Genomic DNA, 25,041 nt, shown 5'->3' with positions numbered 1-25,041 from the left:
AAATAACACAGATCAATCTTATGGCTCTATATTTCACATGCTTTACAGTTAAGTAAGCTTACCTGTCCAATAAGAAGGTCCCTCCAGGAATTAAATGCCGTGCCGATGTTCACTCTAGTTTTCACTCGCCCACGATCACGTTCCCGCTTAGCCAGATGGGATTCAGTATATGCATTTTTTTGTTTGTTTTTTTTGGCTTAATCTTAGTTTGTGTAGGAGTCGTTTTTGTTCTGGGAGCCGGACGTTTGCTGGATTCTGTCTCTAAGATAACTTTACCTAGTGTTGCAGACTGTCTGTTGTCGCTGTTGAATAGAGGTAGCACTGAGGCAAGGCTATCGGGAGTGCGCATAAACGTCACATCTTTCCAGGCAAAACCGACCCGCTCCCTTCGCATGAAAATCAGTCTACAGGCTTTAATAGGCAACCTAGGAAGTCTGGGAAGGGATCATTTTTTAAGTTGCGTTAAAAACCAAAAAATGACGAATATTACATGAAAAATGTTTCATATTGCACCTTTAAGATAATTAGGATTAGTGGGTACCACAAAAAATAAAATTTAAAAATACTTATAAGAAAATATTCAGAATATTCACAATTATCAAATTTAATAATTTAATAATCAACCATGGAAAACCCCCAAATCAGTAGACCACTTTTATGAATATGTCTGTGGTGGTTACGGCCCTGGATCCTTACAATAACAGTTGTGTTTTACTTTTTACAGTGTATAAAGTGTAAAAGTCATGTCATGCCACCACAAAGGAAAGGAAGCTACATTTTCATAAACTCTACCTCTACTGCAATAAGTGAGCATGTCACCAGTACGTAATAAAGTTTAAAAAGTTTCCTTTGAAGATTCATATTCAGTGATAACACAGACACATTGTCACCATCCTATAAAGTGCACATAAGATAGCACACACTTATAAATATCTTTTTGTTAAACACAGTTTTTGTTTTGTAAGCACCTGTGCTGTGACACATCACCAGAATGATAGTAGTTATTTTCTATAAATATGTGTGTGCCTTAAAAAGTTTGTGATGAGCCACAAGGTGTTGACAACAAAATAATTTCCCACCATTATCAAAAGTTTTTTTTTACTTTCCAAATCTTTTTTGTTCCCTTGCAGCTTCCTAGTTATAACAAGGTGTCACAAAGTCCAGAGGTTGCACTCTGTAGTGTTTTAAGAGATATAGGTGTGAAAGAGTAGTATTTTGATATGAATGTAACAACAAGTGTCATGTGATGGTTAACAAGAAACACCTTTTTATAGGCATGAGGATGTCAGTATGTGTTTTTGAAAATAGAAGTAAAGTATGAGTATAAATACATTTAGAAGGAAAAAATATGAACGGGAACAACAGATAATACCTGAGCTCCTTCAACAACTTGTATACATGTTCTCAGATAGAGAGGCTCTCTTGAGCATAACTTAAGCACTTAGAGCATTTATCACTTTAATTAGTCTGATGTGAGATGTTGAATAAATGTATATGAGATGAAGCTGACATTGCTGTGTAGACAGTCTCAAACAGTGCTCTGCTTACATCTGCTTATATTGTTTGGTTGCATGTGATGGAATGTGTTGGTGGTGTTGTTGGACTAGTGTTTAAAGATGCTATAAACACACTGTAGACGACATAGATGAAAGAAAAACCCACAATGTAACACAAAATGTGGGCGACCCAGAGAGGTCACTTGGGTTTTATTGTTATATAAGCGTGTGAGAACAAATTAATGAAAATAATCCTAACAATAGATCTGTTAATTTTCTGTCATCTGTCGAATTCCCATATGCTCAGAAATTGTAAGACTTTTTGTCCATGTCTATTAGCTTTGAAGCCATCTTTATGTGAGTGTTGCCATAATTAACCTTTAGCGTACTGTACATACCAGGTCATTCTCATGATGAAGACTTCATCGTAGCAACTCTTTGTCTGCATCATCAAAGCGTCATTGTCATGCCGTTCTCACTTCCGCAATATGTTTTATTATACTTATAAATATAAGTTTAGTTACATTATACTGTATTTTCATATTAATATTTTAGATTCCCTAACCAGAGATGCACTTATACTAATCGGTTAGGGATGTCAAAGTACCGGTACTTCTTTACCAAGATACCAGTCACGATACCATTGTTATTGCTGTACCGGTAGTACCGACTCAATTCGATACCCGCACGCTGTCTGTCATACAATAGCTTCTAAATGCCCACACACGAATTTGACAAAAAAAAAAAAAAAAAAGATAAGAATACACAATCAATTAATTTAAAATCGTGACATGTCCTAGTTTGATTATTAAACAACAAAAGGCTACAATCTTAGTCCGCAAGAGCTGCATGCTTTATAGTGAATGTGTGAGGCTGACTGCTTCTGTGTGTTGTATGAGATGACAGAGCAGAGCACTCACCCACTGTGAAGCATGCAGCACATGTAGAATATGTAGCATTTGCACTTTAATGATCACACTGTGCTATGTAGCAAACGGCTTATCCAGAGGTGTGAAGCTTTAGCCAAAAACAAACTTCAAAATCAAAACTCAAAATAATAGCTTAATTCAAAATAAGACAAAATATAGACACCTGAAATTGAAGACATTGTGACAGAAATATATTATAACTGTATAGTAACATTTATTATTCACTGTAGTAATAATTATAATAAATAAGAATAAGTAATACATTACAAGCAAAAGTGATTTTGTACTGAATACGTTTTGAAAAAATGCTATGGTATGTTGAAATGTAATTGTTCTATTTTCATTTGTTAAAAGTTTTAGGAAATAAAGTGATTAGACACTATTTTAATGATGAAATGAAATTAAACTTTAAAACATTGAATTCAGAAAGAAATTAAATTAAATGGAACACAGGATTTGGGCAAAAATAAATCAGATTTTACTAGAACCCTACTTCTCAATGCATACTTAATTGAGAAACACTTGAAAGAAACAAGCGTTTGTTTTAATTTATTATATACATTGAAATGGAACTTTTTAAATAGGGTAAAAGAGTGTGTTCAATAGCACATTACCATATTAGCTTATTTTTGCTGTTTGTTTTGATATACTGTATCGAGAACCATGAAATTTCACTGGTATCGGTACCGACTACTGAGTTTGGTAACAGACTAGGGTTGTCATGATACCATAATCATATCTTACGATACCATACCAGGTAAAGTATCATGATACCAAGTAGAATCATGATACCACATGATAGTGTGTTAATTCTTAACACAGTTTGTCACAGCAAAGATGGTTCTTATAGAAACCATTCCACTTTTTGCACCGGAAGTGGTGAAAATAACTTATTTATGAATTGGGAGAAGGGACAAATGGACTAACTTGTTACCTAATACATTCCTAGTTTCATGTAAAATAAAAAATATAAAAACAGCTTGTTCATTTGGCAATGGCTTTAAACTTTTATTCCATTATTTCTGTGATTATTTGATTGCTGGTAACATAAATATAAAGACATTGTAACGTTAAAAATACTTTTTTGAGCAGCTGTTTCATTTTAGACCTTTTTCACAGACAGTGATGACGCATTTCCGCCTTATTTAGCAGCAGAAATCTAGTCAACGTTTTTATATGATAATTTTTTTTAAATATTGAGTGTAAGCTTATAACATTATTCTTTGCGTTATATTACCCTGGAGTTAGTTTAAAAAAAATGAATTGCCACATCTGCTAGGGGTTTCTATTACAGCTGCTGAGAGAGTGACAATAAATTTGACATCTTCTCCCATCTGACTTGCTAAATCCACCGCTCACTAGTTTTTTTCTTCTTCTGGAAAGTCATTCAAATGTTATAGTGGACTTTTTCTTTTGCTCTTGGAGCAAATGGGTAATTGAAAATAATATTTGCTGTGGTCTCCCATTCACCACTGTCAAATTTTACCTTGCGATTGTTTAATTCCACGTTCCAAATCCCGCAGTGTACTGTATAAAAGGTCTATTACAACTGCTTAATTCCCTCTCTCCTGGTAAACAGCTGCATGAGTACAGATTACACACACACCGGTTTGATTGCACGGCTCAGGGACGTGCTCTAATCATAAGTGCATAGGTACGGGCACCATTCATTTGTACTCTGAAATAATTTTCAATGAGTGCAACGTTCGATTTGTCAGAGAAACTGTAAATCTATAAATGTTAAGTTAAAGCATTTAGGTTAAATTAAGGGGCACCATTAACCCGTGTGTATTCTGCAGAGGCAGTGGGATGTGTCCGAAGGTGTTTAATAAGGTTGCTGGTGTTTCTCCCTTTGGCTTAAAATCTCTGTCAACATTCACGGCAGATGGGTTATCCAGGTCTCATCAGGCAAAACCCAAAATAATTCGAAATCTCGTTATGTGAATTGTGTTGTGTAAAAAGCATCTCACTCTAAAGTTTTACTTACATCCATATTATACATTAGGAGACATGACTGCCAAATTAACACTCTGGGATTCAGACATGTATGTTTGGAACATGGGAAAACCACTCATTGAAAAATAAACAATACCATATAAGGGGTAAATCCTAAACAGCATTTTGCGCTCTTAAAGGGCACTGCGTGAATGGGACAGCAATCGAAAAGACTATATTTTTAATGTTATTGCAGACATAGGTCTGATTCAAATGAAGGTTTTAGCGAAAATAATGTTTACTACTACACATACCATATATTTGGGGCAGCTGTGGCTCAGGTGTTAGAGTGGGTTGGCCACTAATCGCAGGGTTGGCGGTTTGATTCCTGGCCCATATGACTCCACTTGCCAAAGTGTCCTTGGGCAAGACACTGAACCCCAAGTTGCTCCCAATGTCAGGCCAGCGCCTTGTATGGCAGCTCTGCCATCATTGGTGTGTGAGTGGTGTATGAAAGGGTGAATGAGTCACAGGGTATAAGCGCTTTGAAAACCGCTAAGTTTAAAAAAGCGCTATATAAGTGCAGACCATTTACATACAACATAACTTACAGTACTACCATTTAAAAAATACTGTAGCAGCGGCAGTATTTTGAAGCGTTAGCATCGCAAAACTACCTTAGCACTGGACTTTTTAAGCTGCAACTCAGACATTCTGAAACTTTGTGTCCCACAGAAATAAAACAATTAGCAGATTAGCAATACATAAATAAAGCAATGCACAAATGATGGCATCATTTTCAAATCATTTCAAATTAAAATGTAGCTTTGGATAAAGCAGTTGAATACGGCATCAGGGTGACATTAAATACATGGACGAAGGGCAACATTTTAGTAGTCCAGGCGATATAAATGGATATAAAAATTTTAAATGCAAAGTCTGTCTTTACAGGGAAAGTAATATTACCCAAAATATGTATGACATCATGCACAGCACAGGTTTTTGTTCAATCAAATGCTCTCTAGGATGAGAATTCCCCTCTACCTAATGTGACCTATAACCAGCTTGCAAGTAGCAAATTGTGGTTCACGACTAGGATGTAATTAATCCTATTACCTGTTATCAAAAAGTGACATGACATGTCCCACCCAAACTTCCTGTTTTAAAAGAAAATATGTCAAAATATGAAAGAAAACTGCTAAATGAGCAATTTCATGGGATCTTTAAAATGGCCTGAGCTGTTCCTATCGTAAGTTTGGCCTTGGAAATGCACATCAGTTTGTAAGAAATTAATTCAGTCACTTTGCTATTGTAGATTGCTACTTACAGTAAGTTAATGTCTGAGAGAATGTATGAATTACAGCAGAGGACAGCAAATGTCTCTTCTGCCTCAAGGATCAAGGAATCACTCAGGACTCACTTATGAAAGGTGGAGCAACACCACTTGACCATGAACAAACTAAAGAGTGTGGAAAAGTCACATAGTCACAATACAGAGTTCAAAGTTCTCTTAACAGGCCAACATGGTTATTATTAGTCTGTCGAGGCTGAGAAAACAGATTTATATCTGAAGATTGTTTTTATGGCAGAGCAGGATTGAGGGTTTTGACTGCAGACCTGTTACTCAATTTGGAGAAAGTTGTTACAGCAACTGCACTTGGATTAGCCTACTTGTGTAAGGGAAAGTTTCAAGAATGTGTTGTAGATTTTAGTGGTGAAAGGTTTCAATACATGAAAAAATGGCCTAATGCTCCTGAATCAAATTTTATGAATTACTTGAAGCAGGAATTAAAGTCCCCCTTTGGAACACAAAAGAAGTTAGGCAGCAGGTTAGTCTCAGTCACCATTCACTTTAATTGCTTGCTGTGCTCCTACAAAAAAAAGGGAATGGTGACGGAGGCTGTCATTCTGCCCAACATTAGGGTAAGTAGTAATTCTTTTGGGGGTTAACTATCTCTAGAGCCTCCCTGACTTGCAGAACAAACACTTGATATTTCTAACAGGAACATTGAGGGATTAGTTCTCAGCTATTTTATAAGAATTACCATATAAATTATTAAAATATGAACTGTATTAAGATCCCAGAGACAGACAGTGATATTTAGTATGTCAGAAGAAAATGCAGAAGATTTTCTCATTTCATATGTGCATAGATGTTTAATACAACCATTTATCCAAACAGATATTTCACTAGACGGCTTAATCAGTCCACAAGTTTACTGTAAGACACCTAAAAAAACAAAAAACAAAAACAGCAACAAAGGACAACATTGTGACCTGATCTTAAGAGGTAAAAGAAATGAAAACCCTCTCTACCATCTTTTCTTTCTCACATTGACAAAAGTCATTAGTGCTATCACAGGGTTGCCTAATAGACTGTGAATCCATTAGTGCTCTGGATTATCAGGCTTAATTAAAGTGATAGCGCCTTTGTTTGAAGTTTGCACCTTTTTGCCTTACCGCTCCTCATAGTGTTCATATTAATCAGCGGGGCTACTGCACTCTCCATGCTAAGTGCTAACCGATCCATGGCTCTGTCCATAGCATATATAGACATGACTGCCAGATGAGCATAGCTGATGATGACTGTGAGCTTGATGAGTGATTGCATGTCAGCCTAATGTATCCATCACAGGTTTGAAACAAATTAAAAAGGATCCTCGTTGTCGTGAAGCTAGGCTTAATGACACAAATTTGCTTTGGCTTGGTTTACAATGGAGTCTCCTTGTAAACAGGCATAAAATACAGCTGTATTCATTTTGTGAAGATGAAATGGGCTCTATTTTGCGCAGTCCTCCAAAAGACGTAGATTTCAATGCAATTATTTATTTACATTGTCCAAGATATTATATGTGAATTATTGATATTAGCTTATATGGTCATCTCACCAGCACTGGTCTTTCTGTGTGAGTCTTTCTAGTTGCTTGGCAACTGATTATGATTGCCTGTGAAGTACTTATCGGAGTGCCATTAAGATGATGAGAGCCATGTGTGGTGGGGTCATGCACACACACACACACACACACACACACACACACACACACACACACACACACACACACACACACACACACACGCACACTCCCACACTGGGGTAAAAGATGAGTGCTGCACATAGCCCATTGTCGAGCAGCTGTTATTGAGAGTTTTCAAAGAGCTTCTTTCATAATCAAAAGAGACATGACGGTGTGCATGTGTGTACGTGCATGTCTTCTTTTGAGGATTATAGCTTCATAGCCTATCATTCATCTAAATTTTTCAACAATGTGCACCACCAAGCACCCTTTTGTCTGTCAGCCAATCAGCTTGCAAGGTGGCTAAACGTGAACTGTGTGGCTTTATGAACTCATAATGAATTCGGAAACAGTAGGTTGACTTTTTCTGATCTAAACACTTTGCCAGACTTGTCTCACATTTATACTGGAAATAGTAGGTTGACTTTTCTTTAGCTTAAATCTGTGCATACCAAAACATTGCCAACATTGGCCAAAGCAGTAAATGGGCACGTGTGATCTCTATTTTATAGGTGATATGTCCACTGAGGGGCACCAAAAGGGAGTTGTGAAGCGAGTTGTTTTCAGAAGAGGAATGCATAGTTCATAAACTGTTACTCCCATCCCAAACACTAAACCTTAACCTAACCATTAGTGGAGTGAAAATGTCATGTTAGAGGGAAAAATGCAACCTCTGAAACTCGCCTGTCCCTGATAATGCAAATGTGTTTACTTCCTGATTTCAACACGGATCCCGAACCCAGGTCTCCTATGCTGCTGAAACAACGTGCCTCTGGTTGTGCCACAAGGGAAGGTAAACACCCTGGAGCAAATGCTTAAATGTCAATCCTAGGGTACTAGAACTCTCGGAAAACAATGTGCTGAATTTCTATGAAATCACGTTATCTGTGCTTACCGAAATTCTAAACACTGCCCCCAGTGGCCGAATCGGGAAGTGATTTTGAACATAAGGGCATGTGTGAGCTCCAGTTTCCGGGTAAAATAGCGCGCAAAAAGCGAGTTGTAAAGGATGTAATACAGTGAAGAAGAATGCATATTTGATTAATTTTACCCCAAAACCCAAACCTAAACCTTACCGTCAGTGGAGTAAAATTGTTTTCTTAGAGGGAAAATGGGACCGCCGAATCGCGCTCGTCACTGTTTATGCAAATGCAATTACTTCCCATTATCACTGCGGGATGACACCCCTGTTCTCCCACACGGAACACACTTCTGGTCACACTACAGGAGAAGGTAAACACCTGAACCGATGCAAAAATGTCTGATACGAAATGGCATGCTTGTCAGTAACTAGGCATAATGGGGCTGATGTCAGAATACTGTAACATTTGGAAGCAACATTCTGACTTCCCATGTGATCATGTGGATGTATGAGTCTGTCGCTTTGGGAAACCAATAATCTTGAAAAGCATTTCTCGGAAAAGCAAATGCTTTTTCATTTAATAGCATCGGAGAGATATAGACGCTTGTTAATTACTTTCAGTAATGAAGTAAACACTGCGTGTTGCAGTAATTGAAATGACTAACAATATGTAGTGTTTGTCTCAGTGTCAATGTCGTTTGCCAGGAGGTTAGATCATTTTCATGGATATTCATGCAGGTTTAGAAAACACAATTATGTCCTTAGGAAAACTGTTCCATGGTCTCTTCAGGCACAAACACAGTCACATTAATTATTTTTTTAGGTCTTTATATACATACTTGCATGATTAAAAACAGTAGATGTCCAATTTACCAGAGGTACATTCAAGAATACTTCATTTGTGTCATTCTTGAGTCACTGATGTTGAACCACAAAATATCAGTGAGTATTTTACAGATGAAGTGTCTAAGGCATGATGTGAAATATGATTAAAAGACATCAATGTTCAATAAAAAACTACATGTATTATTAATAATTATTCCATGGGTTTCTGGAAAACTCTATTCTGATTGGTCAATGGCATCAAATTGCAGTCTGATATTTTTGAATAACAACCACACATCTGGGATTAAGACATATTAGACCGGTCATCCGGGAATTGCTAGTCATCTTTCCTACTTCTCGGATCATTGTACGATCAGAGCTAGCTTATAAAATAACTTGATTTAACTCAAATCAATGTTTCATGTCCATTTATTTACTTAGAAAGAAGCCTTGTAATAAGCTGGATAATGAGCAGCCAGTCATTATTTACAAAATAGACATCAACAGAACTCCAAAGCAAAACCAGAGGGGGAATTAGTCTGTTCAGCAATTTCTTTCTTCTCACAAAAGTACATAATTGTTATGCAAATCAATATTTAGTGTCCATTTATTTATTTATTTGGTTAGTAGTCATGTAATAAGCAGGATAATGTACAGTCAGCTGGTTGCTCTCATGAAATAACCCCCTACAAGGTGATACAAGACCTGATAAACCTGTCAGGATTTATTTTGTGATAAAAGTGGCTGACTGTACATGATCTCTTACATACTGCATTATCAGACTTCATTGCATAATATAGTTAATTGTCTGAACTGTAAACTGTTTACAGTTGCCATGCAATGCAATAATAAAGAATGTAAAGTTACAAGTGTGTGTTTATTGACATTTTTACATTGGCTTTAAACACTGCTCATCCAATCAGAATTTAGGGCCGTAACTATCAACTTAATGATAAAGAATTTAGCACTTGTAGCGCTTTGTCTTACTAAAACAAAAACACATTTGTAAATCAAAAACAAATTATAAATGTTGCTAAATATTCTTTTGTCTTATATATGGGAATCTAACCCATGTATAAAACAATTAAAAGAAGTACAGTGACTGTAGAGGCACACGAAAGCTTTGCATACATATTGTTTGTGACTGTTGCACTGCATGCTGTGGAGGGAGTCTAGTTCACCTTATCTTAGGCTAAATATAAAAATTATGAAGTCAATTTTGAGGTGTACCACCCACTAAGCCTGTCATTTTATTTTAATGATCTGCTGTAGCACCTCAAAGCCCAACAGAACTCGCATTGCCTTCAGCCGAGTGCACTTTGCCACGGGTTAGTTAGTGGGCATGGAGGCACTGAGGAAAAGAGCTGTAAAATACTCACTAATAAAGTGTGAACATACAGCTATTAAGGTGACAATGAGAATCTTAGCAGTCCAAAAAGAGAGATGTAATTAGATACAGTGTGCAGTCTCGTGTTATAGTGTCACTCACCCAGACGATTCTCCACCGGATTAAGCACATTTTAATGTGAGAGTTTAATGTATATTTTTGAACTGAGACATATAGGGCTTTACTATCTCAATGATTAGCGGGCTATTGGTATAGATGGCTGGATATTCTCTTGTTCTTTTAATCCCATTCCTAAGCAAATTCTTGTAAAATTTATAAAATCCATAATTAGTGTAGATATGGATTTAATATTATGAGTCTTTGCGATTTCACATTTAAGCATTTGACAGAGTTTTATCCAAAGCGACTCCAAAACTTTTTATGTGCATCTCCTGGGAATTGATCCCATAACCTTTATGCTGCTTGTACCAGGAGCTACAGGAATACTACACTTTTATCCAAAGCGCCATAGAGTGCATGCAACCATGTATTTTATCAGTGTGCACATTTCCTGGGAATTAAACCCAGGAAAAGCTCATGTACTGTACCATGCGCTACAGGAACATTACACTTTTATTCAAAGTGACTTACATTGCATATACGCTATATGCTTAGTATGCACATTTCCTGGGAATCAAATTCATGGTCTAGAGACCCATGACATTGCTTGCACCATTCTCTAATAGCAAAACTACATTTATCCAAAGCAACTTACAGTGAATACAACTATACATTTGATCAGAATGTGCATATCCTGGGATTCGAACCCTTGACCTTTGCTTGCAACATGCTCTACCAGCTGAGCTACAGGAACACTTCACTTGAGTTTCTAAGGTAACATCACTGCTAAATTTTAAATATTGACCTGTTTTCGGATCTCAATATAATGTGTTGTTCCAGATAAAAGTAATTCGTTTTTTCCTGATTTCTGGAAAATGTTCCCTATCCAAATGATTTCCTGACCAAACCTAAACTGTAAATACTAATAGCTATCTCAAATTGTAAATATAAATATAAATACAAATAAAAATAGTTTACTAAACTTAAGCTTATTTTTTGCTCTTCTTACGTTTTTTAATTAATTTGCCGTAACTCTCTAAACCCTAAAGATGTCATTAATAAAAAACAATATTAAGTAGTCTTAATTAAACAGTACTTGAAATGTCACATTTTGGAATCATATCTCAAATATATACATTCTTTAAATTTTGGCTTTGAATACTACTTCAAATAATTGAACAGTATTCAATTATTCAAGTACAAAATTGCAGCTGTATGGAATACCCATAAGCACTTGTGCTTGAATAAATTAAATATGTTTAGTCAAAATAAGGGAACTTATTTAAAAAATAGTAATTATTATTTTTAGATGTATAAAGTTTGAATTCTTATGACTTTTGTTGTTGTTTTGTTGTATCTGGTTGATTGTGGTGATTTGTGTGAAGTCACCATAAGGGTGATTTGTGTTACCTCTTTTAAAATTAAAGCCATTCCTCTTTACTCAATTGTACTGTACAAAAGTGCAGTTTTATGTGAAGTCTGAGGAGAAGTGTGCTATATGGCTAACCGAGATTCCAGTAAAAATTTATTTTATTCTGTATACAATGTGCTATAACTCAATTTAAATAATAAATAAAAACAATAATACTTTATTGAGATAAGTTTACATGTAACTAGTTAACGTTACTTAACAAAATTAAGTTCTGTTTACTTCAGCTGAACTAAGTACGTTTATATATATATATATATATATATATATATATATATATATATATATATATATATATATATATAAAGCATGCAAATTGCCTTAATCTAAGTCAGATCAAATAGTTAGATTGTACACCAGATCATCATGAAAGTGGTCTATACAGCATCCATATCTTCGCAAAGCATGCCGACTGTTATTTCGTGTGGATGGGGTGTATAAATAGAGGAGCAATGCTCCAATTGTATTGATCAGTGGTTGTTACAGCACAGCCAGTGGCTACTAACCTGCAGACTACACATCACTTGAACAGACTGATTGACTGATGGTGGTTTTGGTTCATGCTGTCTAGGGACATTGACTGGTTCATGATTAAATGTAGTGTGTATTGTGTACTGGTAGATGCGCAAAGCCAGGCACACCATATTATAGTTAGCTGTAAAGCTCTGTGCATATAATTTCCCCTCACACATTGTTTTGGGCTGTGAGATGTCTTGTATATAAAAAAATTATTTTGTGTTATATAAAGTACATTTATTACTATGTGAGAATGCTGATAGATTCAGTTTGGCCAAATACTAGGTGCAACATTTGACTCATTTTCTGCACTGAATTGCTTCTTACATTGCAAAGAAACAAACCACCCTGCTCTACTAACTTTGGAACCATGTGAACAGCTATTATCTTATGCACATATAGTCTCTTGCTTAACTCATTACAAGACAAAATGTATTTGTCACTTTTACACACATGTCACAAAATAACCCCCAGCTTTGACTGCACTGCTCCCTGAAGTTAATGTGCTGCTTGAATTCTTTATGCACATCATAATCATTTTAATTTGTGTCAGGTGAAATCCAAAGTGTTCGAATACTTTTTTGAGTAGATGAAAAGAAAGTGTAAAACAGCTGATTTTGTTTTGTGAAGTGTCTGCCCGTCTGGCAGTCCGAGGGAGTTGTACTCAGAACCGTCATATCCTGCCAGAGATAGGAGGCAGGGGCGAGGAGCCTACCCCCATACGGGACAGGGCTCAACTGGTGGTGGTGGGGTGGTGGAGGTTGCCGTGTTAGCACACTGAAACAGCAATGTGATAGATTGTGAGCAGACATATAAAGCAATGGCTTACATGCGATTGGCTAGGAATTACCCAGCTAATGGTGTGATGATGAACAGCTGCTATTCTACCCGCTAGAACTACGCTGCACTTACATTTATTGTAATAAATGGTTGGTTCTAAATTGTATCTTTTATTTAGGAGAAATGCAAGTAAAAGCAGCTTATTAATGAATCAATAAAAGATTTTTGTGTGAAAATGTTTGAATGTAGGTTTTGCATACATATTTGTACATAAAACCCATGTGCTAATGTTTTTCACATATACATCTTGATTAAACACAGTTGTTTAATGAGACCTAATGTTCTTGTTTTGTGCATATAATAAACTAAAACTATAAACATATTGCAGAGATTTGTTTGTGATCATTCTAATTAGCATTTTACGAAACCTCCAGCCCTTACAGAAATCTGATATATGGCCGTATATGAACATATATAAAATGATAGCTTATATATTTGGGCATGTATGTATATTTAAAAATTCCACTGATTTGGGAAAATACACGTTAGGTACATTTATAAATATGTATGGCCATACAACCATTTTTGTAGTATTTTGAACTATAATATGTGACTTATTTATATCAGTGAAAGCCTTCTAGAACATGCATATTATTTATGCAATTGTCAGATTTCTGTATGGCAGGGTAACAATTTCTTGGTTAAATTATTCAAAATCATTCAGCATTACATATTCAGGGTTATTTAAAGAAGTATTACATGTACAAGTTTTAATTGTAATTGTTGTAATACAGTACGATATGTAATACAATACAAATTATGCATAGAACTAATATTATGCATGTATAACAATATGACAACAGGTTGATATCATTAGTTTGAATAATTAAAGGGCTAAGGCTCTTTAGCATGTCAAAATGGTTCTGGGAGAAAGGAACCGTGGCATAACGTTAAGAGCAGGGCATTGAGCCTGGTATGGCGTAGGCGAGAGGGGGTTGACAGAACAGATGATTCACTCCTTACAAACTGTCAGAGTGCTCTCTCGCTCTCTTTCTCTCTGCCTATCTATCGGCCCTCTTTGCTTTTTCTTCCAACATACCTGCCTCTTTACGCTCACAGAAGTGCTCACTCCACTCTGACAACCAGCTTCAGAAACCAGTTGTTTAAAGGGAAGACAACAACCAAATTGATGTTCTTCTCACCATCTAGCATGTCATCTATAAAACACATACAGAGAGATGGCAGAAAATGACAGTCATGAAAGACCATCAAGCCAGGTGGTCCAGGCAGCTCTCTCAGAGGCAATAATATCTAGTTATTGTCAGAGGATTCCACCGATCGGAGCCAGAAATCTCTAAAGGGTTAATGACAAGGATTGGTGTGTCTTCAGCTTTGATGGCCAGACATGCAGCAGATATATGTGCATCCATTTGTGCCAAACAAATGAATAGTGCTCAATCAGGAAAGAGCCTTGGGTGTCCGCTGCCATGACAACACACACTGTTACAGTGAGGCTGCTGTCATGGTGACCTCAAAAGCACACTTGCCTCTGTGTATCTTCATTGTGTAGCACTCATTAGAGCTAGACAAGAGGGGAAAGAATCTGCACAATTAAACAGCAAAATGGGGGAAAGAAAAAGCAAAAACAGATACTTTATCTTGCAAGAAGTGTCTATTTGAATCTGACAAATGTGTTGTTTTTGCTAAGCAGGCATAATGGTATTTGAATATTGGGAGGACAATCTGTATTTGTGCTTGATACTTTAAACCTAAAAAACCCAATAATGCACTGGTTTGATATTAGCAATTCTATTGACATTATGAATTGTCAAATGAGTTTGTATTTGAATAGCTACTATTTTCAAATTAATATTTTCCTTTGTCTTAATTTCAGAAAAGGCTTTTTTAATGAACATATTTTATTTTAGTTTATTAATTTTAGTTTAGGAATCAGTTGAGAAATCAACATAATGCCAGAGTTTGGATTTGATCTAAGACACATGAGGAAAAAGAATGCACCTGTATTCATACAGGAATCACAATCGCAGGAAACAACATATCTGCTTAATATCTGTTATTTTCTTGCTTCTTTTTCACAGACAAAAGGTAACAAGATTGTCATGACAACTGTTAAGTTTATGGCACTGAGGCAGCATTTAATTTACAAAGAACCAAAGCGGCCTCAGAGTCAGAACATTTCAATACACAAAAGCAAGAGGAAACAATTCAGTGTTTACTAAATTTACTTGGAATTTGCATGCTTGTGCATTGGTAGTAACATATGAAATGGTCTGAATTGTAAAGGTCAATGTCCTGCAAAAGGTCCTACAAAGACCTATATACTTTATAATGTAAATTTATAAGAGAATGAAGAGTGCTCTGTCGTACTTTACCAGCCATTGCAATTTTCAGTGCTTGTTGAAAACTAAAATTATATTTTATTTGAGTCTTTCAATCACAGTCTCTTATGCTAAAATAATAGTTCACCCAAAAATAAAAGTTATGCCATTTACTCACCCTCAAGTTATTCAAAATCTGTATGACTTTCTTTCTTCTATGGAACACATTGGAGATATTGGGCAATATGTTAGCCTCAGTCACCATTCGCTTTCATTGTATGTAAAAAAAAAACTGTGGTCCTCACAGCCACCACCATTGTGTCCTTGAGCAAGGCACTTAACTCCAGGTTGCTCCGGGGGGATTGTCCCCGTAATAAGGGCACTGTAAGTCGCTTTGGATAAAAGCATCTGCCAAATGCATAAATGTAAATGTAAACATTTATACATAAAAGATATAACAGATAAAAAAGAGAAATACACAATAGAGCAAAAAAGTTGTTCGAATATTTTACATACAGACATACAGTTATGTGCAGGTGATGTAATGTATTGAAGCAGACGTAGGATATGTTAAAGAATATAAAAGAAATATGGATACAAGTAGGAATGGATGGATTGAATATTGCACATGGTTTTATTGACCAAAGGAAAGTATTTTGGGGCAGTTTTAACTGTTCATTTGGTGGATGGCCTGAGGGAATAAACTGTTCCTGTGCCTAGCTGTTCTGGTGCTCCATGCTCTGCAGCGCCAGTCAGAGGGCAACAGTTCGAAGATGACGTGTGCTGGGTGAATGGGGTCAAAAGTGATTTTACCAGCCCTTTTTGTCACTCTGGATGTGTACAGTTTTAGCAGGGTTGGTAAGGGAGTGCCAATAATCCTCTCAGCAGTCCGAACTCTCCTTTTTCTGATGTCTGACTTGGTAGCTGAAACAAACAGTTATCAGAGCAGAGGACAGTATCCTCTAACTGTATCAGCAGAGCCCGTGGCAGTTGGAACTTCCTCAACTGGTGAAGGAAGTACAACCTCTGCTGGGCCTTTTTCAAAATTGAGTCAATGTGGGTCTCCCACTTCAGGTCCTGTGAGATGGTAGTGTCCAGAAACCTGAATGACTCTGTTTAGAATGGTGAGCGGGGTTAATGCTGGGGTGTTCCTCCTAAAGTCCACTATCATCTCCACTGTTTTGAGTGTGTTCAGCTCCAGGTTGTTTTGACTGCACCAGATGGCCAGCTGTTCAACTTCCCTTCTGTATGCAGACTCATCATCATCTTGGATGAGGCCGATGACTGTAGTGTCTTCTGCGAACTTCAGGAGCTTGACAGAGGGGTCCTTGGCAGTGCAGTCATTTGTGTAGAGGGAGAAGAGAAGTGGGGAGAGCACACATCCCTGGGGGGGACCTTTGAAGGTCCAACAATCACATAAAGGTTGCATAAAAGTAATCCGTATGACTCTAATGCTATACAATCACTTTGGGTGAGAAACAGATAAATATTTCGAATATTTTTTACGATAAATCTTCACTTTCACTTTCAGAATGGGAATGTCAATGTGGAGATATATAGTAATAAAGGACTTAAATATTGTCTGTTTCTCATCCACACCTATCATGTCACTTCTGAAGACATGGATTTTACCACTGGAGTCATATGGATTACTTTTATGCATCCTTTATGTGATTTGTGGAGCATCAAAGGTCTGGTCACCATTCACTTGCATTGAAAGGACCTACAGAGCTGAAATATACTTATAAAAATCTTGTTTTGTTTCTGCATAAGAATGAAAGACACATCTGTGATGGCATGAGGGTTAGTAAATGATGAGTATTCTATTAACCAAATAGTTTTTGGTTACTACAATAACCCTGCATTTAAGGTTGGAGCATTTTGGGAATCTGTGCTTCCAGTGGTATGCTTTTAAAACCTGAGTCTATCGCTTCAGTGAATTTTACTCAGTATAAGAATGATACGTTAACAACACATTTTGGTGCAGTGTACATCTTGTGTGGGCGTTCGGAGGTGAGCGCCTCTTCTGCTAAACAATGATAGAGTCATCTCTATTTTTGCCAAACCAATACTGTGGTTAAAAGGCAGCTTAAAACATTACCTCAGATCAGTTGCTCTATAGAGGTTCAGACTTTAAATGGCATGTTTTTCAATGAGAAGCTCAGACTTGTGAATACATTTGACATGGCTGTATAGTACCACTGGATTGGGAACAAAGAAAACAATGAGCATTCAGTCTGTTAACCTGTAGCCTTATAATGATCATATGCTTTCACAGTCTGTTAGCATCCAGATATATTGGATGGATACCTCAACTGCTTTCTAAACACACAGTTCTTATGTTAGTCAGTGGCTCTATTTAGAAATTGGATTCTCTCCACATTCTTTCATTTCCTATTGAGATTCATGCCATACTTTTTTCTGTGTGGCTGCCTCTTTAGAAACCTAATTTGGCTTTGCCATTTTAGAAATATCAGAATGCTTCATACATGATGTCAGCTGCATGGTTGCAAAACCAGAGAAGCACATTTATGAAATATGAAGAAAATTCATTCAGGAAGATAAAATGATTTGTGCACCAATGTCTTTGAATGCAGAGGGAGCATGCTCATTGAAAATGATTGCATACATTAAGCACATGCTTTTTAGTGGCAGCTCATAATATAACAAGCCATGCATTCATTTCATTATATCTACTGTATAGTAATATACTCCCCAAAAACCTATGGTGTTCTCCCTATAATAAAGATTAACCACAAATAGAATATTATTAAAATCTCATCAATTTCTCCTAGACAGCCAAGATATTAAATTAATACAGATTTTTTTCCCAGGCTTTATAGATTTTTCTCATCTCAACAATGTCTCAAACTTTGCTCATATTTGCCAAGATACCAACATCTGCAATCAAAAGTCTTCTTTTCATCTACAGTACTTCCAATACCAAATTATCTGAACTATGCTATCAACATTGATTTTATGAGTTATCCAATAATTCTTCTGAACTTTAAAAGAACAACTTTTGGGCCTTCATATGTGCTGTGTTTAATATTGGCAAATTTTGCATGCGCAGTATGCACTTACAGAATAATTTCAATGCAAATAAAAGTTCAAATACAAGTTCATTGTGGCAGATGAAGTAGAATTATTTGCATTTTCTTTGTTTGTGGGTTAATAAAGTCCAAATAGCTTAGATGTGAGTTCCATTTGTGAATTGTATAGGTTTGAATTGCCATCACATGCAGGCCTTCTCTGCAGTGTTGCTGCAACTCAACCCAGCAGGAATCAATAGGGAATGAGGCTAGTGAGCCATTTCCCCAGCAGTCTACACGGGTCAGTCAATATGTTGCTCTCTTCTTTTGACATTGAATTGATTGTGAGTCTGCAGTTCGTAAAACTGTTTAGGAGCAGTCCAAAAAAAAAAAAAAAGGAGGGGGTGATAAAAGTATTTAATGCAAAAATTAAATTTATTAGTAAGGTGACCAGAGAGCATAGGCGGAAATCGCGGGGAGTCGGGGGTCAGGACCCCCCATCTGAGGGTTGTCCCCCCCTAAAATATCATTAAAATATGTGTATTGTAAATAATATAATGATATATTCTTAATATAATACAAATGCAAACGGGGCAACAACAAAAAAAACCCTTGGTGTCCCCTTCAAAAATTGCTCATGAGAATTGTTATGTTTATTGTCTCCCCCAACATTTTGATGAAATTTTCGCCCCTGCCAGAGAGATTATAATGCTGTTTATGTGTTGCTTTAATTGCAGCTGCTTTAATAGAAGCTTAAATGTGCTTCAGATAAGAGATATTTTCTGTCGATTGAAAATGTAGGCAGGGCTTTTAGAAGTATTTTATGTCTGGCATGAGTAGACAAGCAGTGCCTTCATGGAAGATTTGTGAACTAAACTGCACACACCAAGTATTGTATTTCCTACATTCACTAACACCTGACTTTTTTTTTTTTAATTCGTCACAGTTCCCAGAATGTGGCTTCTATGGGATGTATGACAAGATTCTGCTTTTCCGTCATGATCCAATATCTGAGAACATTTTGCAGCTGGTGAGGTGTGCAGCTGAAATTATGGAGGGGGACCTGGTGGAAGTTGTCCTGTCAGGTAAGCGCTGCACTCTATATGCCCCTATACCCATCATCCTTTTATTTGTGGCATAAAAAATTGTTTTATAGTTAGAGCATAGTCAGTTAGAGTGTTTCTCGGTCTTGGTTCTGGAGGACCAAATGCTGGACAAGATAAAGGTCCCCAGTGTATAATGCACGATTTATTTATTTTTTGTCCCAAAACATTAAATAGCAAGCAAACAAACTGCCACAGCACTTTCCTAAACACCTTTTTGCCACTATGTACTGGAATAAAATCCTCAGGTCAACACATGCAATGTCTAAAGGTTGATTTTGAGATAATTTGATCTTTTAAAAATGTATGTAGCTGATGAGAATACCTGAAGGTATCACATTTAAAGAGAAAAAAAGGTTATTAAATCGAAAGTTTTTTAATAACTGTCCAATTAGTGAAAGGATAGTACTTGGGGTGGAAAAACTCCCTTATTGCAGGTAGATCATATTTATTATATTACAGTTTAAATCATCTTGCCTCTTCTTGCCAGACAGTGGAAGACGCCTATAGCATAGCTGAATGTCAAACCATACTTGTTTACAAGCCCTATTGGTGTGTAAGGGAAAAGTGCATGTCATTTCTAATTTTCTACAGGTTGGAATCACTAATACAGGGCTGATGAACACTGGCATCTTTTCCGTTTTTCTTTTGTCGTTTCACAATTGATCTAAAGATGTTGTGTTTTTTAACATGAGGTTTACTGTAATCCTACACTGGAGACTATTCAGACTTGCTTCACCGTATTCACGTTCAAAATAGCAGTCTGAACAGAGGTGTAAAACTCTCACAATATCTCATTATGGTGGACAGCAGAGTAGGCACATTAATTTAGAACTGTAATTGAAACTGACAGGAAATGCCAGTACATTAAACAGGTTTAACGCATGCATTCCAGCCAGTCAGAATCAAGTTTTCAAATAGACATTGATATAATTTAATTTATCAAGGCTAACTGGTAATACTTCTACAATAGAATCAGAAACTGAAAACTACTGCGTTTGAATCATGCTGCATTCATGTTCCTAGGTGTTAGTGTAAGTCAAAGACGACATAAATAAAAATGACTGAGTGCACCTTTTCAAGGGGTTTATGATTTGTTTTGTAGAATGCTCAAAGTGGGCTCACATTGACTGATCCTGTCACAATGGAGATTCATTTATTTACAGAATACTTATTAAATACATTTTCAAATGTGATAGAAATTAATAGAAAATTGTGTACCCTTAAGCATCATTGTAACACAGTTGAAGGATGGACAAGGAGGAGGCGAGAACCGACTTGTCAACATAAATTATATTTTAATGAGAAACTCAAAAACACATGAACAAACACACATGACGGACATGTCCGTAATTCTCTCTCTCTCGAACAATCGTCACCGGCCGCCTTTATCCCTCGCGCGCCTCATCAGGCTGATTGGGGACCGGGCGCGCGATATTCCGACCGGCCCCGCCCCCCTCCGCTCCACACTCATCTTAGTGTGTTTCTTAAAAAAATTGCATAAGTTGACAAATTTTGCGCTATAACTATTGCCCCTATATCTACACTATATCACTATAATCGCCACCTTTTTCTAAGAAAAGAGTATATATATATAAAATCAAAACAACCTTCAGTTATTATTTCTTTTCACACCATTTATTTTGCTCCATCAATGTTCAATCTTGATATACTTTGATCAGATAAAAGCAAAATATTCTTTAAGGGATAGTTCACCCAAAAATGAAAATTCTCTCATCATTTACTCACCCTTTCTTACTTCTGCTGAACACAAGCAAAGAAAAATATAGCAGCTCTGTAGGTCCATACACTGCAAAGGTGGCCATAACTCTGAAAAAGCACATAAAGGCAGCATAAAAGTGATCCATTTGACTCCAGTGCTTAAATCCATATCTTCAGAAGGTATATGATAGGTGTGTGTGAGAAACAGATCAATATTTAAATTGAACTTTTTTTACTATAAATGTCCACTTTTATTTCCACATTCTTCTTCTTTTGTCTTTGGCATTTCAAAATCTTTGTGCATATCGCCACATACTAACAAATGACATAAATATTGATCTCCTTCTCACCCACACCTACAATATCACTTCTGAAGACATGGATTTAACCACTGGAGTCATATGGGTGACTTTATGTGCTTTGTGGAGCTTCAAAGTTCTGGACTCCATTTACTTGCATTGTATGGACCTACAGAGCTGAGATATTTAAAGAAGTAAAGAAGATTTGTGTTCAGCAGAAGAAAGAAATTCATTCACATCTGGGATGACATGAGGGTGAGTAAATTATGAGATAATTTTTATTTTTGGGTGAACTGTCCCTTTAAGTGGTGATTTTAGCCCTATTGTAGCCAAAAATCTAGGCCTAAATATTTTTCCTCTCACATTAAAATGTCATTTTAATATAGTAAAAATATAATACAAGAATATAGTCAAATTAAAGTAGGATAGGACATTAATAATAACATCAATTCTGATTATTTTAATTGCAACGTAATCATAATAACTAAGTATGTAAATGCATTAATATGGTATTATCTGCATGCTGTTATAAACTAGGCTTACAATGCAATACTCAGTTTTATACAATATGTACAAGGGGTCCCTGATTTTTTTCTATCCACCATGGGGTCCTTGGCCTGAAAAACATAGAAAACCCTTGATGTATTTTAACTAGGTCTACTGTTGCATGTTGAGCAAATGTCAAATGTGACCAGGGTAAATTCTGGTCCCTCACACAGTATTCGCATACTGGGAATTTTTTAATTTTTATTCTGATTCTCATAACAAGACCCAAAATGGGTATGTCAGATATGGTAAACATCCAAAATGTACAGTGCTGGGGTCAAAATTGAGAAACACAGTATCTAACACAGTTAGATAAGAGTTTGTTACGATGCTTGGCAAAGTTTTTGCCAGACACCAGAGTGTGATTCCTGTGCCATTTCTGACTGTTTTCTGTCTCTTAGTCCTCTCATTTCCCACTCTGGAAAGTTGATGTGCATCCAAGTTTTGATTCAGCAACCGGTGTGAAAGCCGGAGTTGCTTTCCTGAGGAAGCGATGGAGGTATCGCATTTGACACTGCTAAAGTGTTTCTCCAAACACTTGGCAGGCCTTCCCCTACCTTCCTCCTGCTCTCTTCTCTGAGCTATGGCAGGCAATTGAGTGAAGTCTGTTCTGAAGATATAAAAGGGTGTGTGTGTCAACTTCTCTACCTCCCCCAGCCTCTATACCAGGACTGGTGTGTTTCAGTGTATGTGTGACACAATGAATCAGGTGATTAACACACCCAGATGCACACAGTCTCAAAATCAAGCCTTTGGGAGCCCAGTGTAACACTTCACAATGACACACTCGACCGCTGATTTTGCTGTAAACTATCACAGAAGAATTTTACAACTGTAATAAAAGCAAGGTCAGTGGTTATTAATTATGACACCCTGTGAGGGAGAGTGTGCAAATGACTTTTACAAATGTTCAGACTTATGCTTGCTGGATAACAAAATGTTGGGCAGATTCACACTGCTAAAAAAGCGGAAACACGTCATCACAGTCTGTGAAAAAGTTTTATTAACATCCACACAGAACACCTTAGCAACCACATAGCAATGCCATAGCAACAACCCAAAACACCTTATTAATCACCTTGCAAAGCTCTAGCAACCACACAGAACAACCTAGCAAACAGTTAGCAATGCCATAGAGACCACCTAGAGCACCCTAGCAACTACATAGCAATGTAGTAGCAACCACCTAGAACACCCTAGCGACTGCAATAACAGAAACCACCCTCAACGAGCATCGTGGTGGCTACATTTTCACTGACACGCACATGCATCACTCCAATTTTCTTGAGAAAATATAGAAATCTAGTTCTCTTTTAACTTCTTACTATCAGAGGACCATTAAATGAAAACTTAAAAGATTGATTTTTATTGCCATAGGGTAGTAAATGCACAGGTAGACTGATGTTTTGGAACTGGAGTATCTGAAAAAGACCCAATGAATGTTGATCCCTCAGATTAACACATTGAAAATGTCTCTTTAGTAATTAAAAAGAGCAGCATTTTGTGAAAATGACCTCTCCTGGGTCTCTACGCCGTCTGTCGCATCCTTAAAGACTGTTTAAAGTCTATTTTCTGCTGGATAAATTTAGAGTAACCAAGGGTTGACTCCAGTGAAGTGCACTGACAGGATGTTTGGCTGTGCCTAGCTCAACATAATTGCAACAGAGAAAGTACATGGATATAAAAACAGTATACAGAATATGTGAATATTAAGTAGAATGCACAAACTTTTGTGTGCCAACATGAAAGTTATTATTTCCTCTCTTATTTTTATAGTCCCAATATGGAGGTAATCTCACTTTACTACACTTTTTGTTGTTTGAAAGTGTCATTCTGCAATAAACTGCTTATTGTTGTCTGATAATCTCATTGCCTCAAACATACTTATCATTGTTTTATAATTTAATTGTACTGTACATTACTTACCACTGTCTGATAAGTCTACTATATGTTAAAAGAATGGTTTACCCAAAAATGATGTAATCGTTACTTACCCTCATGTCATTCTAAACCAGTATTCATTTTCCTTCTGAGAAACACTAAAGAAGAAATGTAATTTTTTTTTTCCAGTCGCTGATTTAAATACAATGGCAGTTGATAGTGACTCACATTAAAGCTTTTTAAAAAGCACCCAAAAGTGTAATAAAAGTAATCCATGTGATTTTTGCACCATTCCAAGTCTTCTGAAGCTATTCAATTACATTTGAATAGACCAACGCTTAAGATATTATTCACTCTCAAATCAAATAAAATATTGACCAACTCACGTAAATCCAATATGACGCCACTTCAATAACTTAATTTATACTCATCATGACATTTGGTCACAAGACAAAACCAATGTGGTTTGAGGCTATTGACGTGTCACCATATTGGATTTTGCTGTTTACAGTACAAATGATTTGAGAGTGATTTGTATGGCTTTAGAAGGCCTGAAATATGCTACACAAGTTGCATGGACTACTTTTATGATTTTTTTGAGTGCTTTTTTTAAAAGGATAGTTCACCCACTCATAATTTCCTCACTCATGCCATCCCAGATATATATGACTTTCTTTCTTCTTCTGAACACAACAAATATTTTTGGAAGAATACCTCAGCTCTGTAGGCCCATATAAAGCAGGTGAATGGTGGATAGAACTCTGAAGCTCCAAAGAGCACATAAAGGCAACATAAAAGTAATCCATATGACTCCAGTCAATCCATGTCTTCAGAAGGTGAGAAACAAATCAATATTTAAGTCTTTTTTTTTTTTAAAGTGAAACTA

General features: G+C 36.5%; 1 protein-coding gene across 1 annotated transcript in view; it reads left to right on the top strand.

Annotated features, from left to right (window-relative positions):
- LOC127656984 (serine/threonine-protein kinase D1-like) overlaps positions 1-25,041 on the top strand; it is a 64,131-nt gene that overhangs the window by 2,264 nt on the left and 36,826 nt on the right. The window contains exon 2 of the mRNA XM_052145590.1: positions 19,551-19,689. Within this exon, the coding sequence (XP_052001550.1) occupies positions 19,551-19,689 (139 nt within the window). The remainder of the gene's footprint in view (positions 1-19,550; positions 19,690-25,041) is intronic.

This window comes from Xyrauchen texanus, chromosome 16 (assembly GCF_025860055.1).
Source record: "Xyrauchen texanus isolate HMW12.3.18 chromosome 16, RBS_HiC_50CHRs, whole genome shotgun sequence".
NCBI lineage: Eukaryota > Metazoa > Chordata > Actinopteri > Cypriniformes > Catostomidae > Xyrauchen > Xyrauchen texanus.
This window is presented reverse-complemented; position numbering and strand designations above follow the sequence as displayed.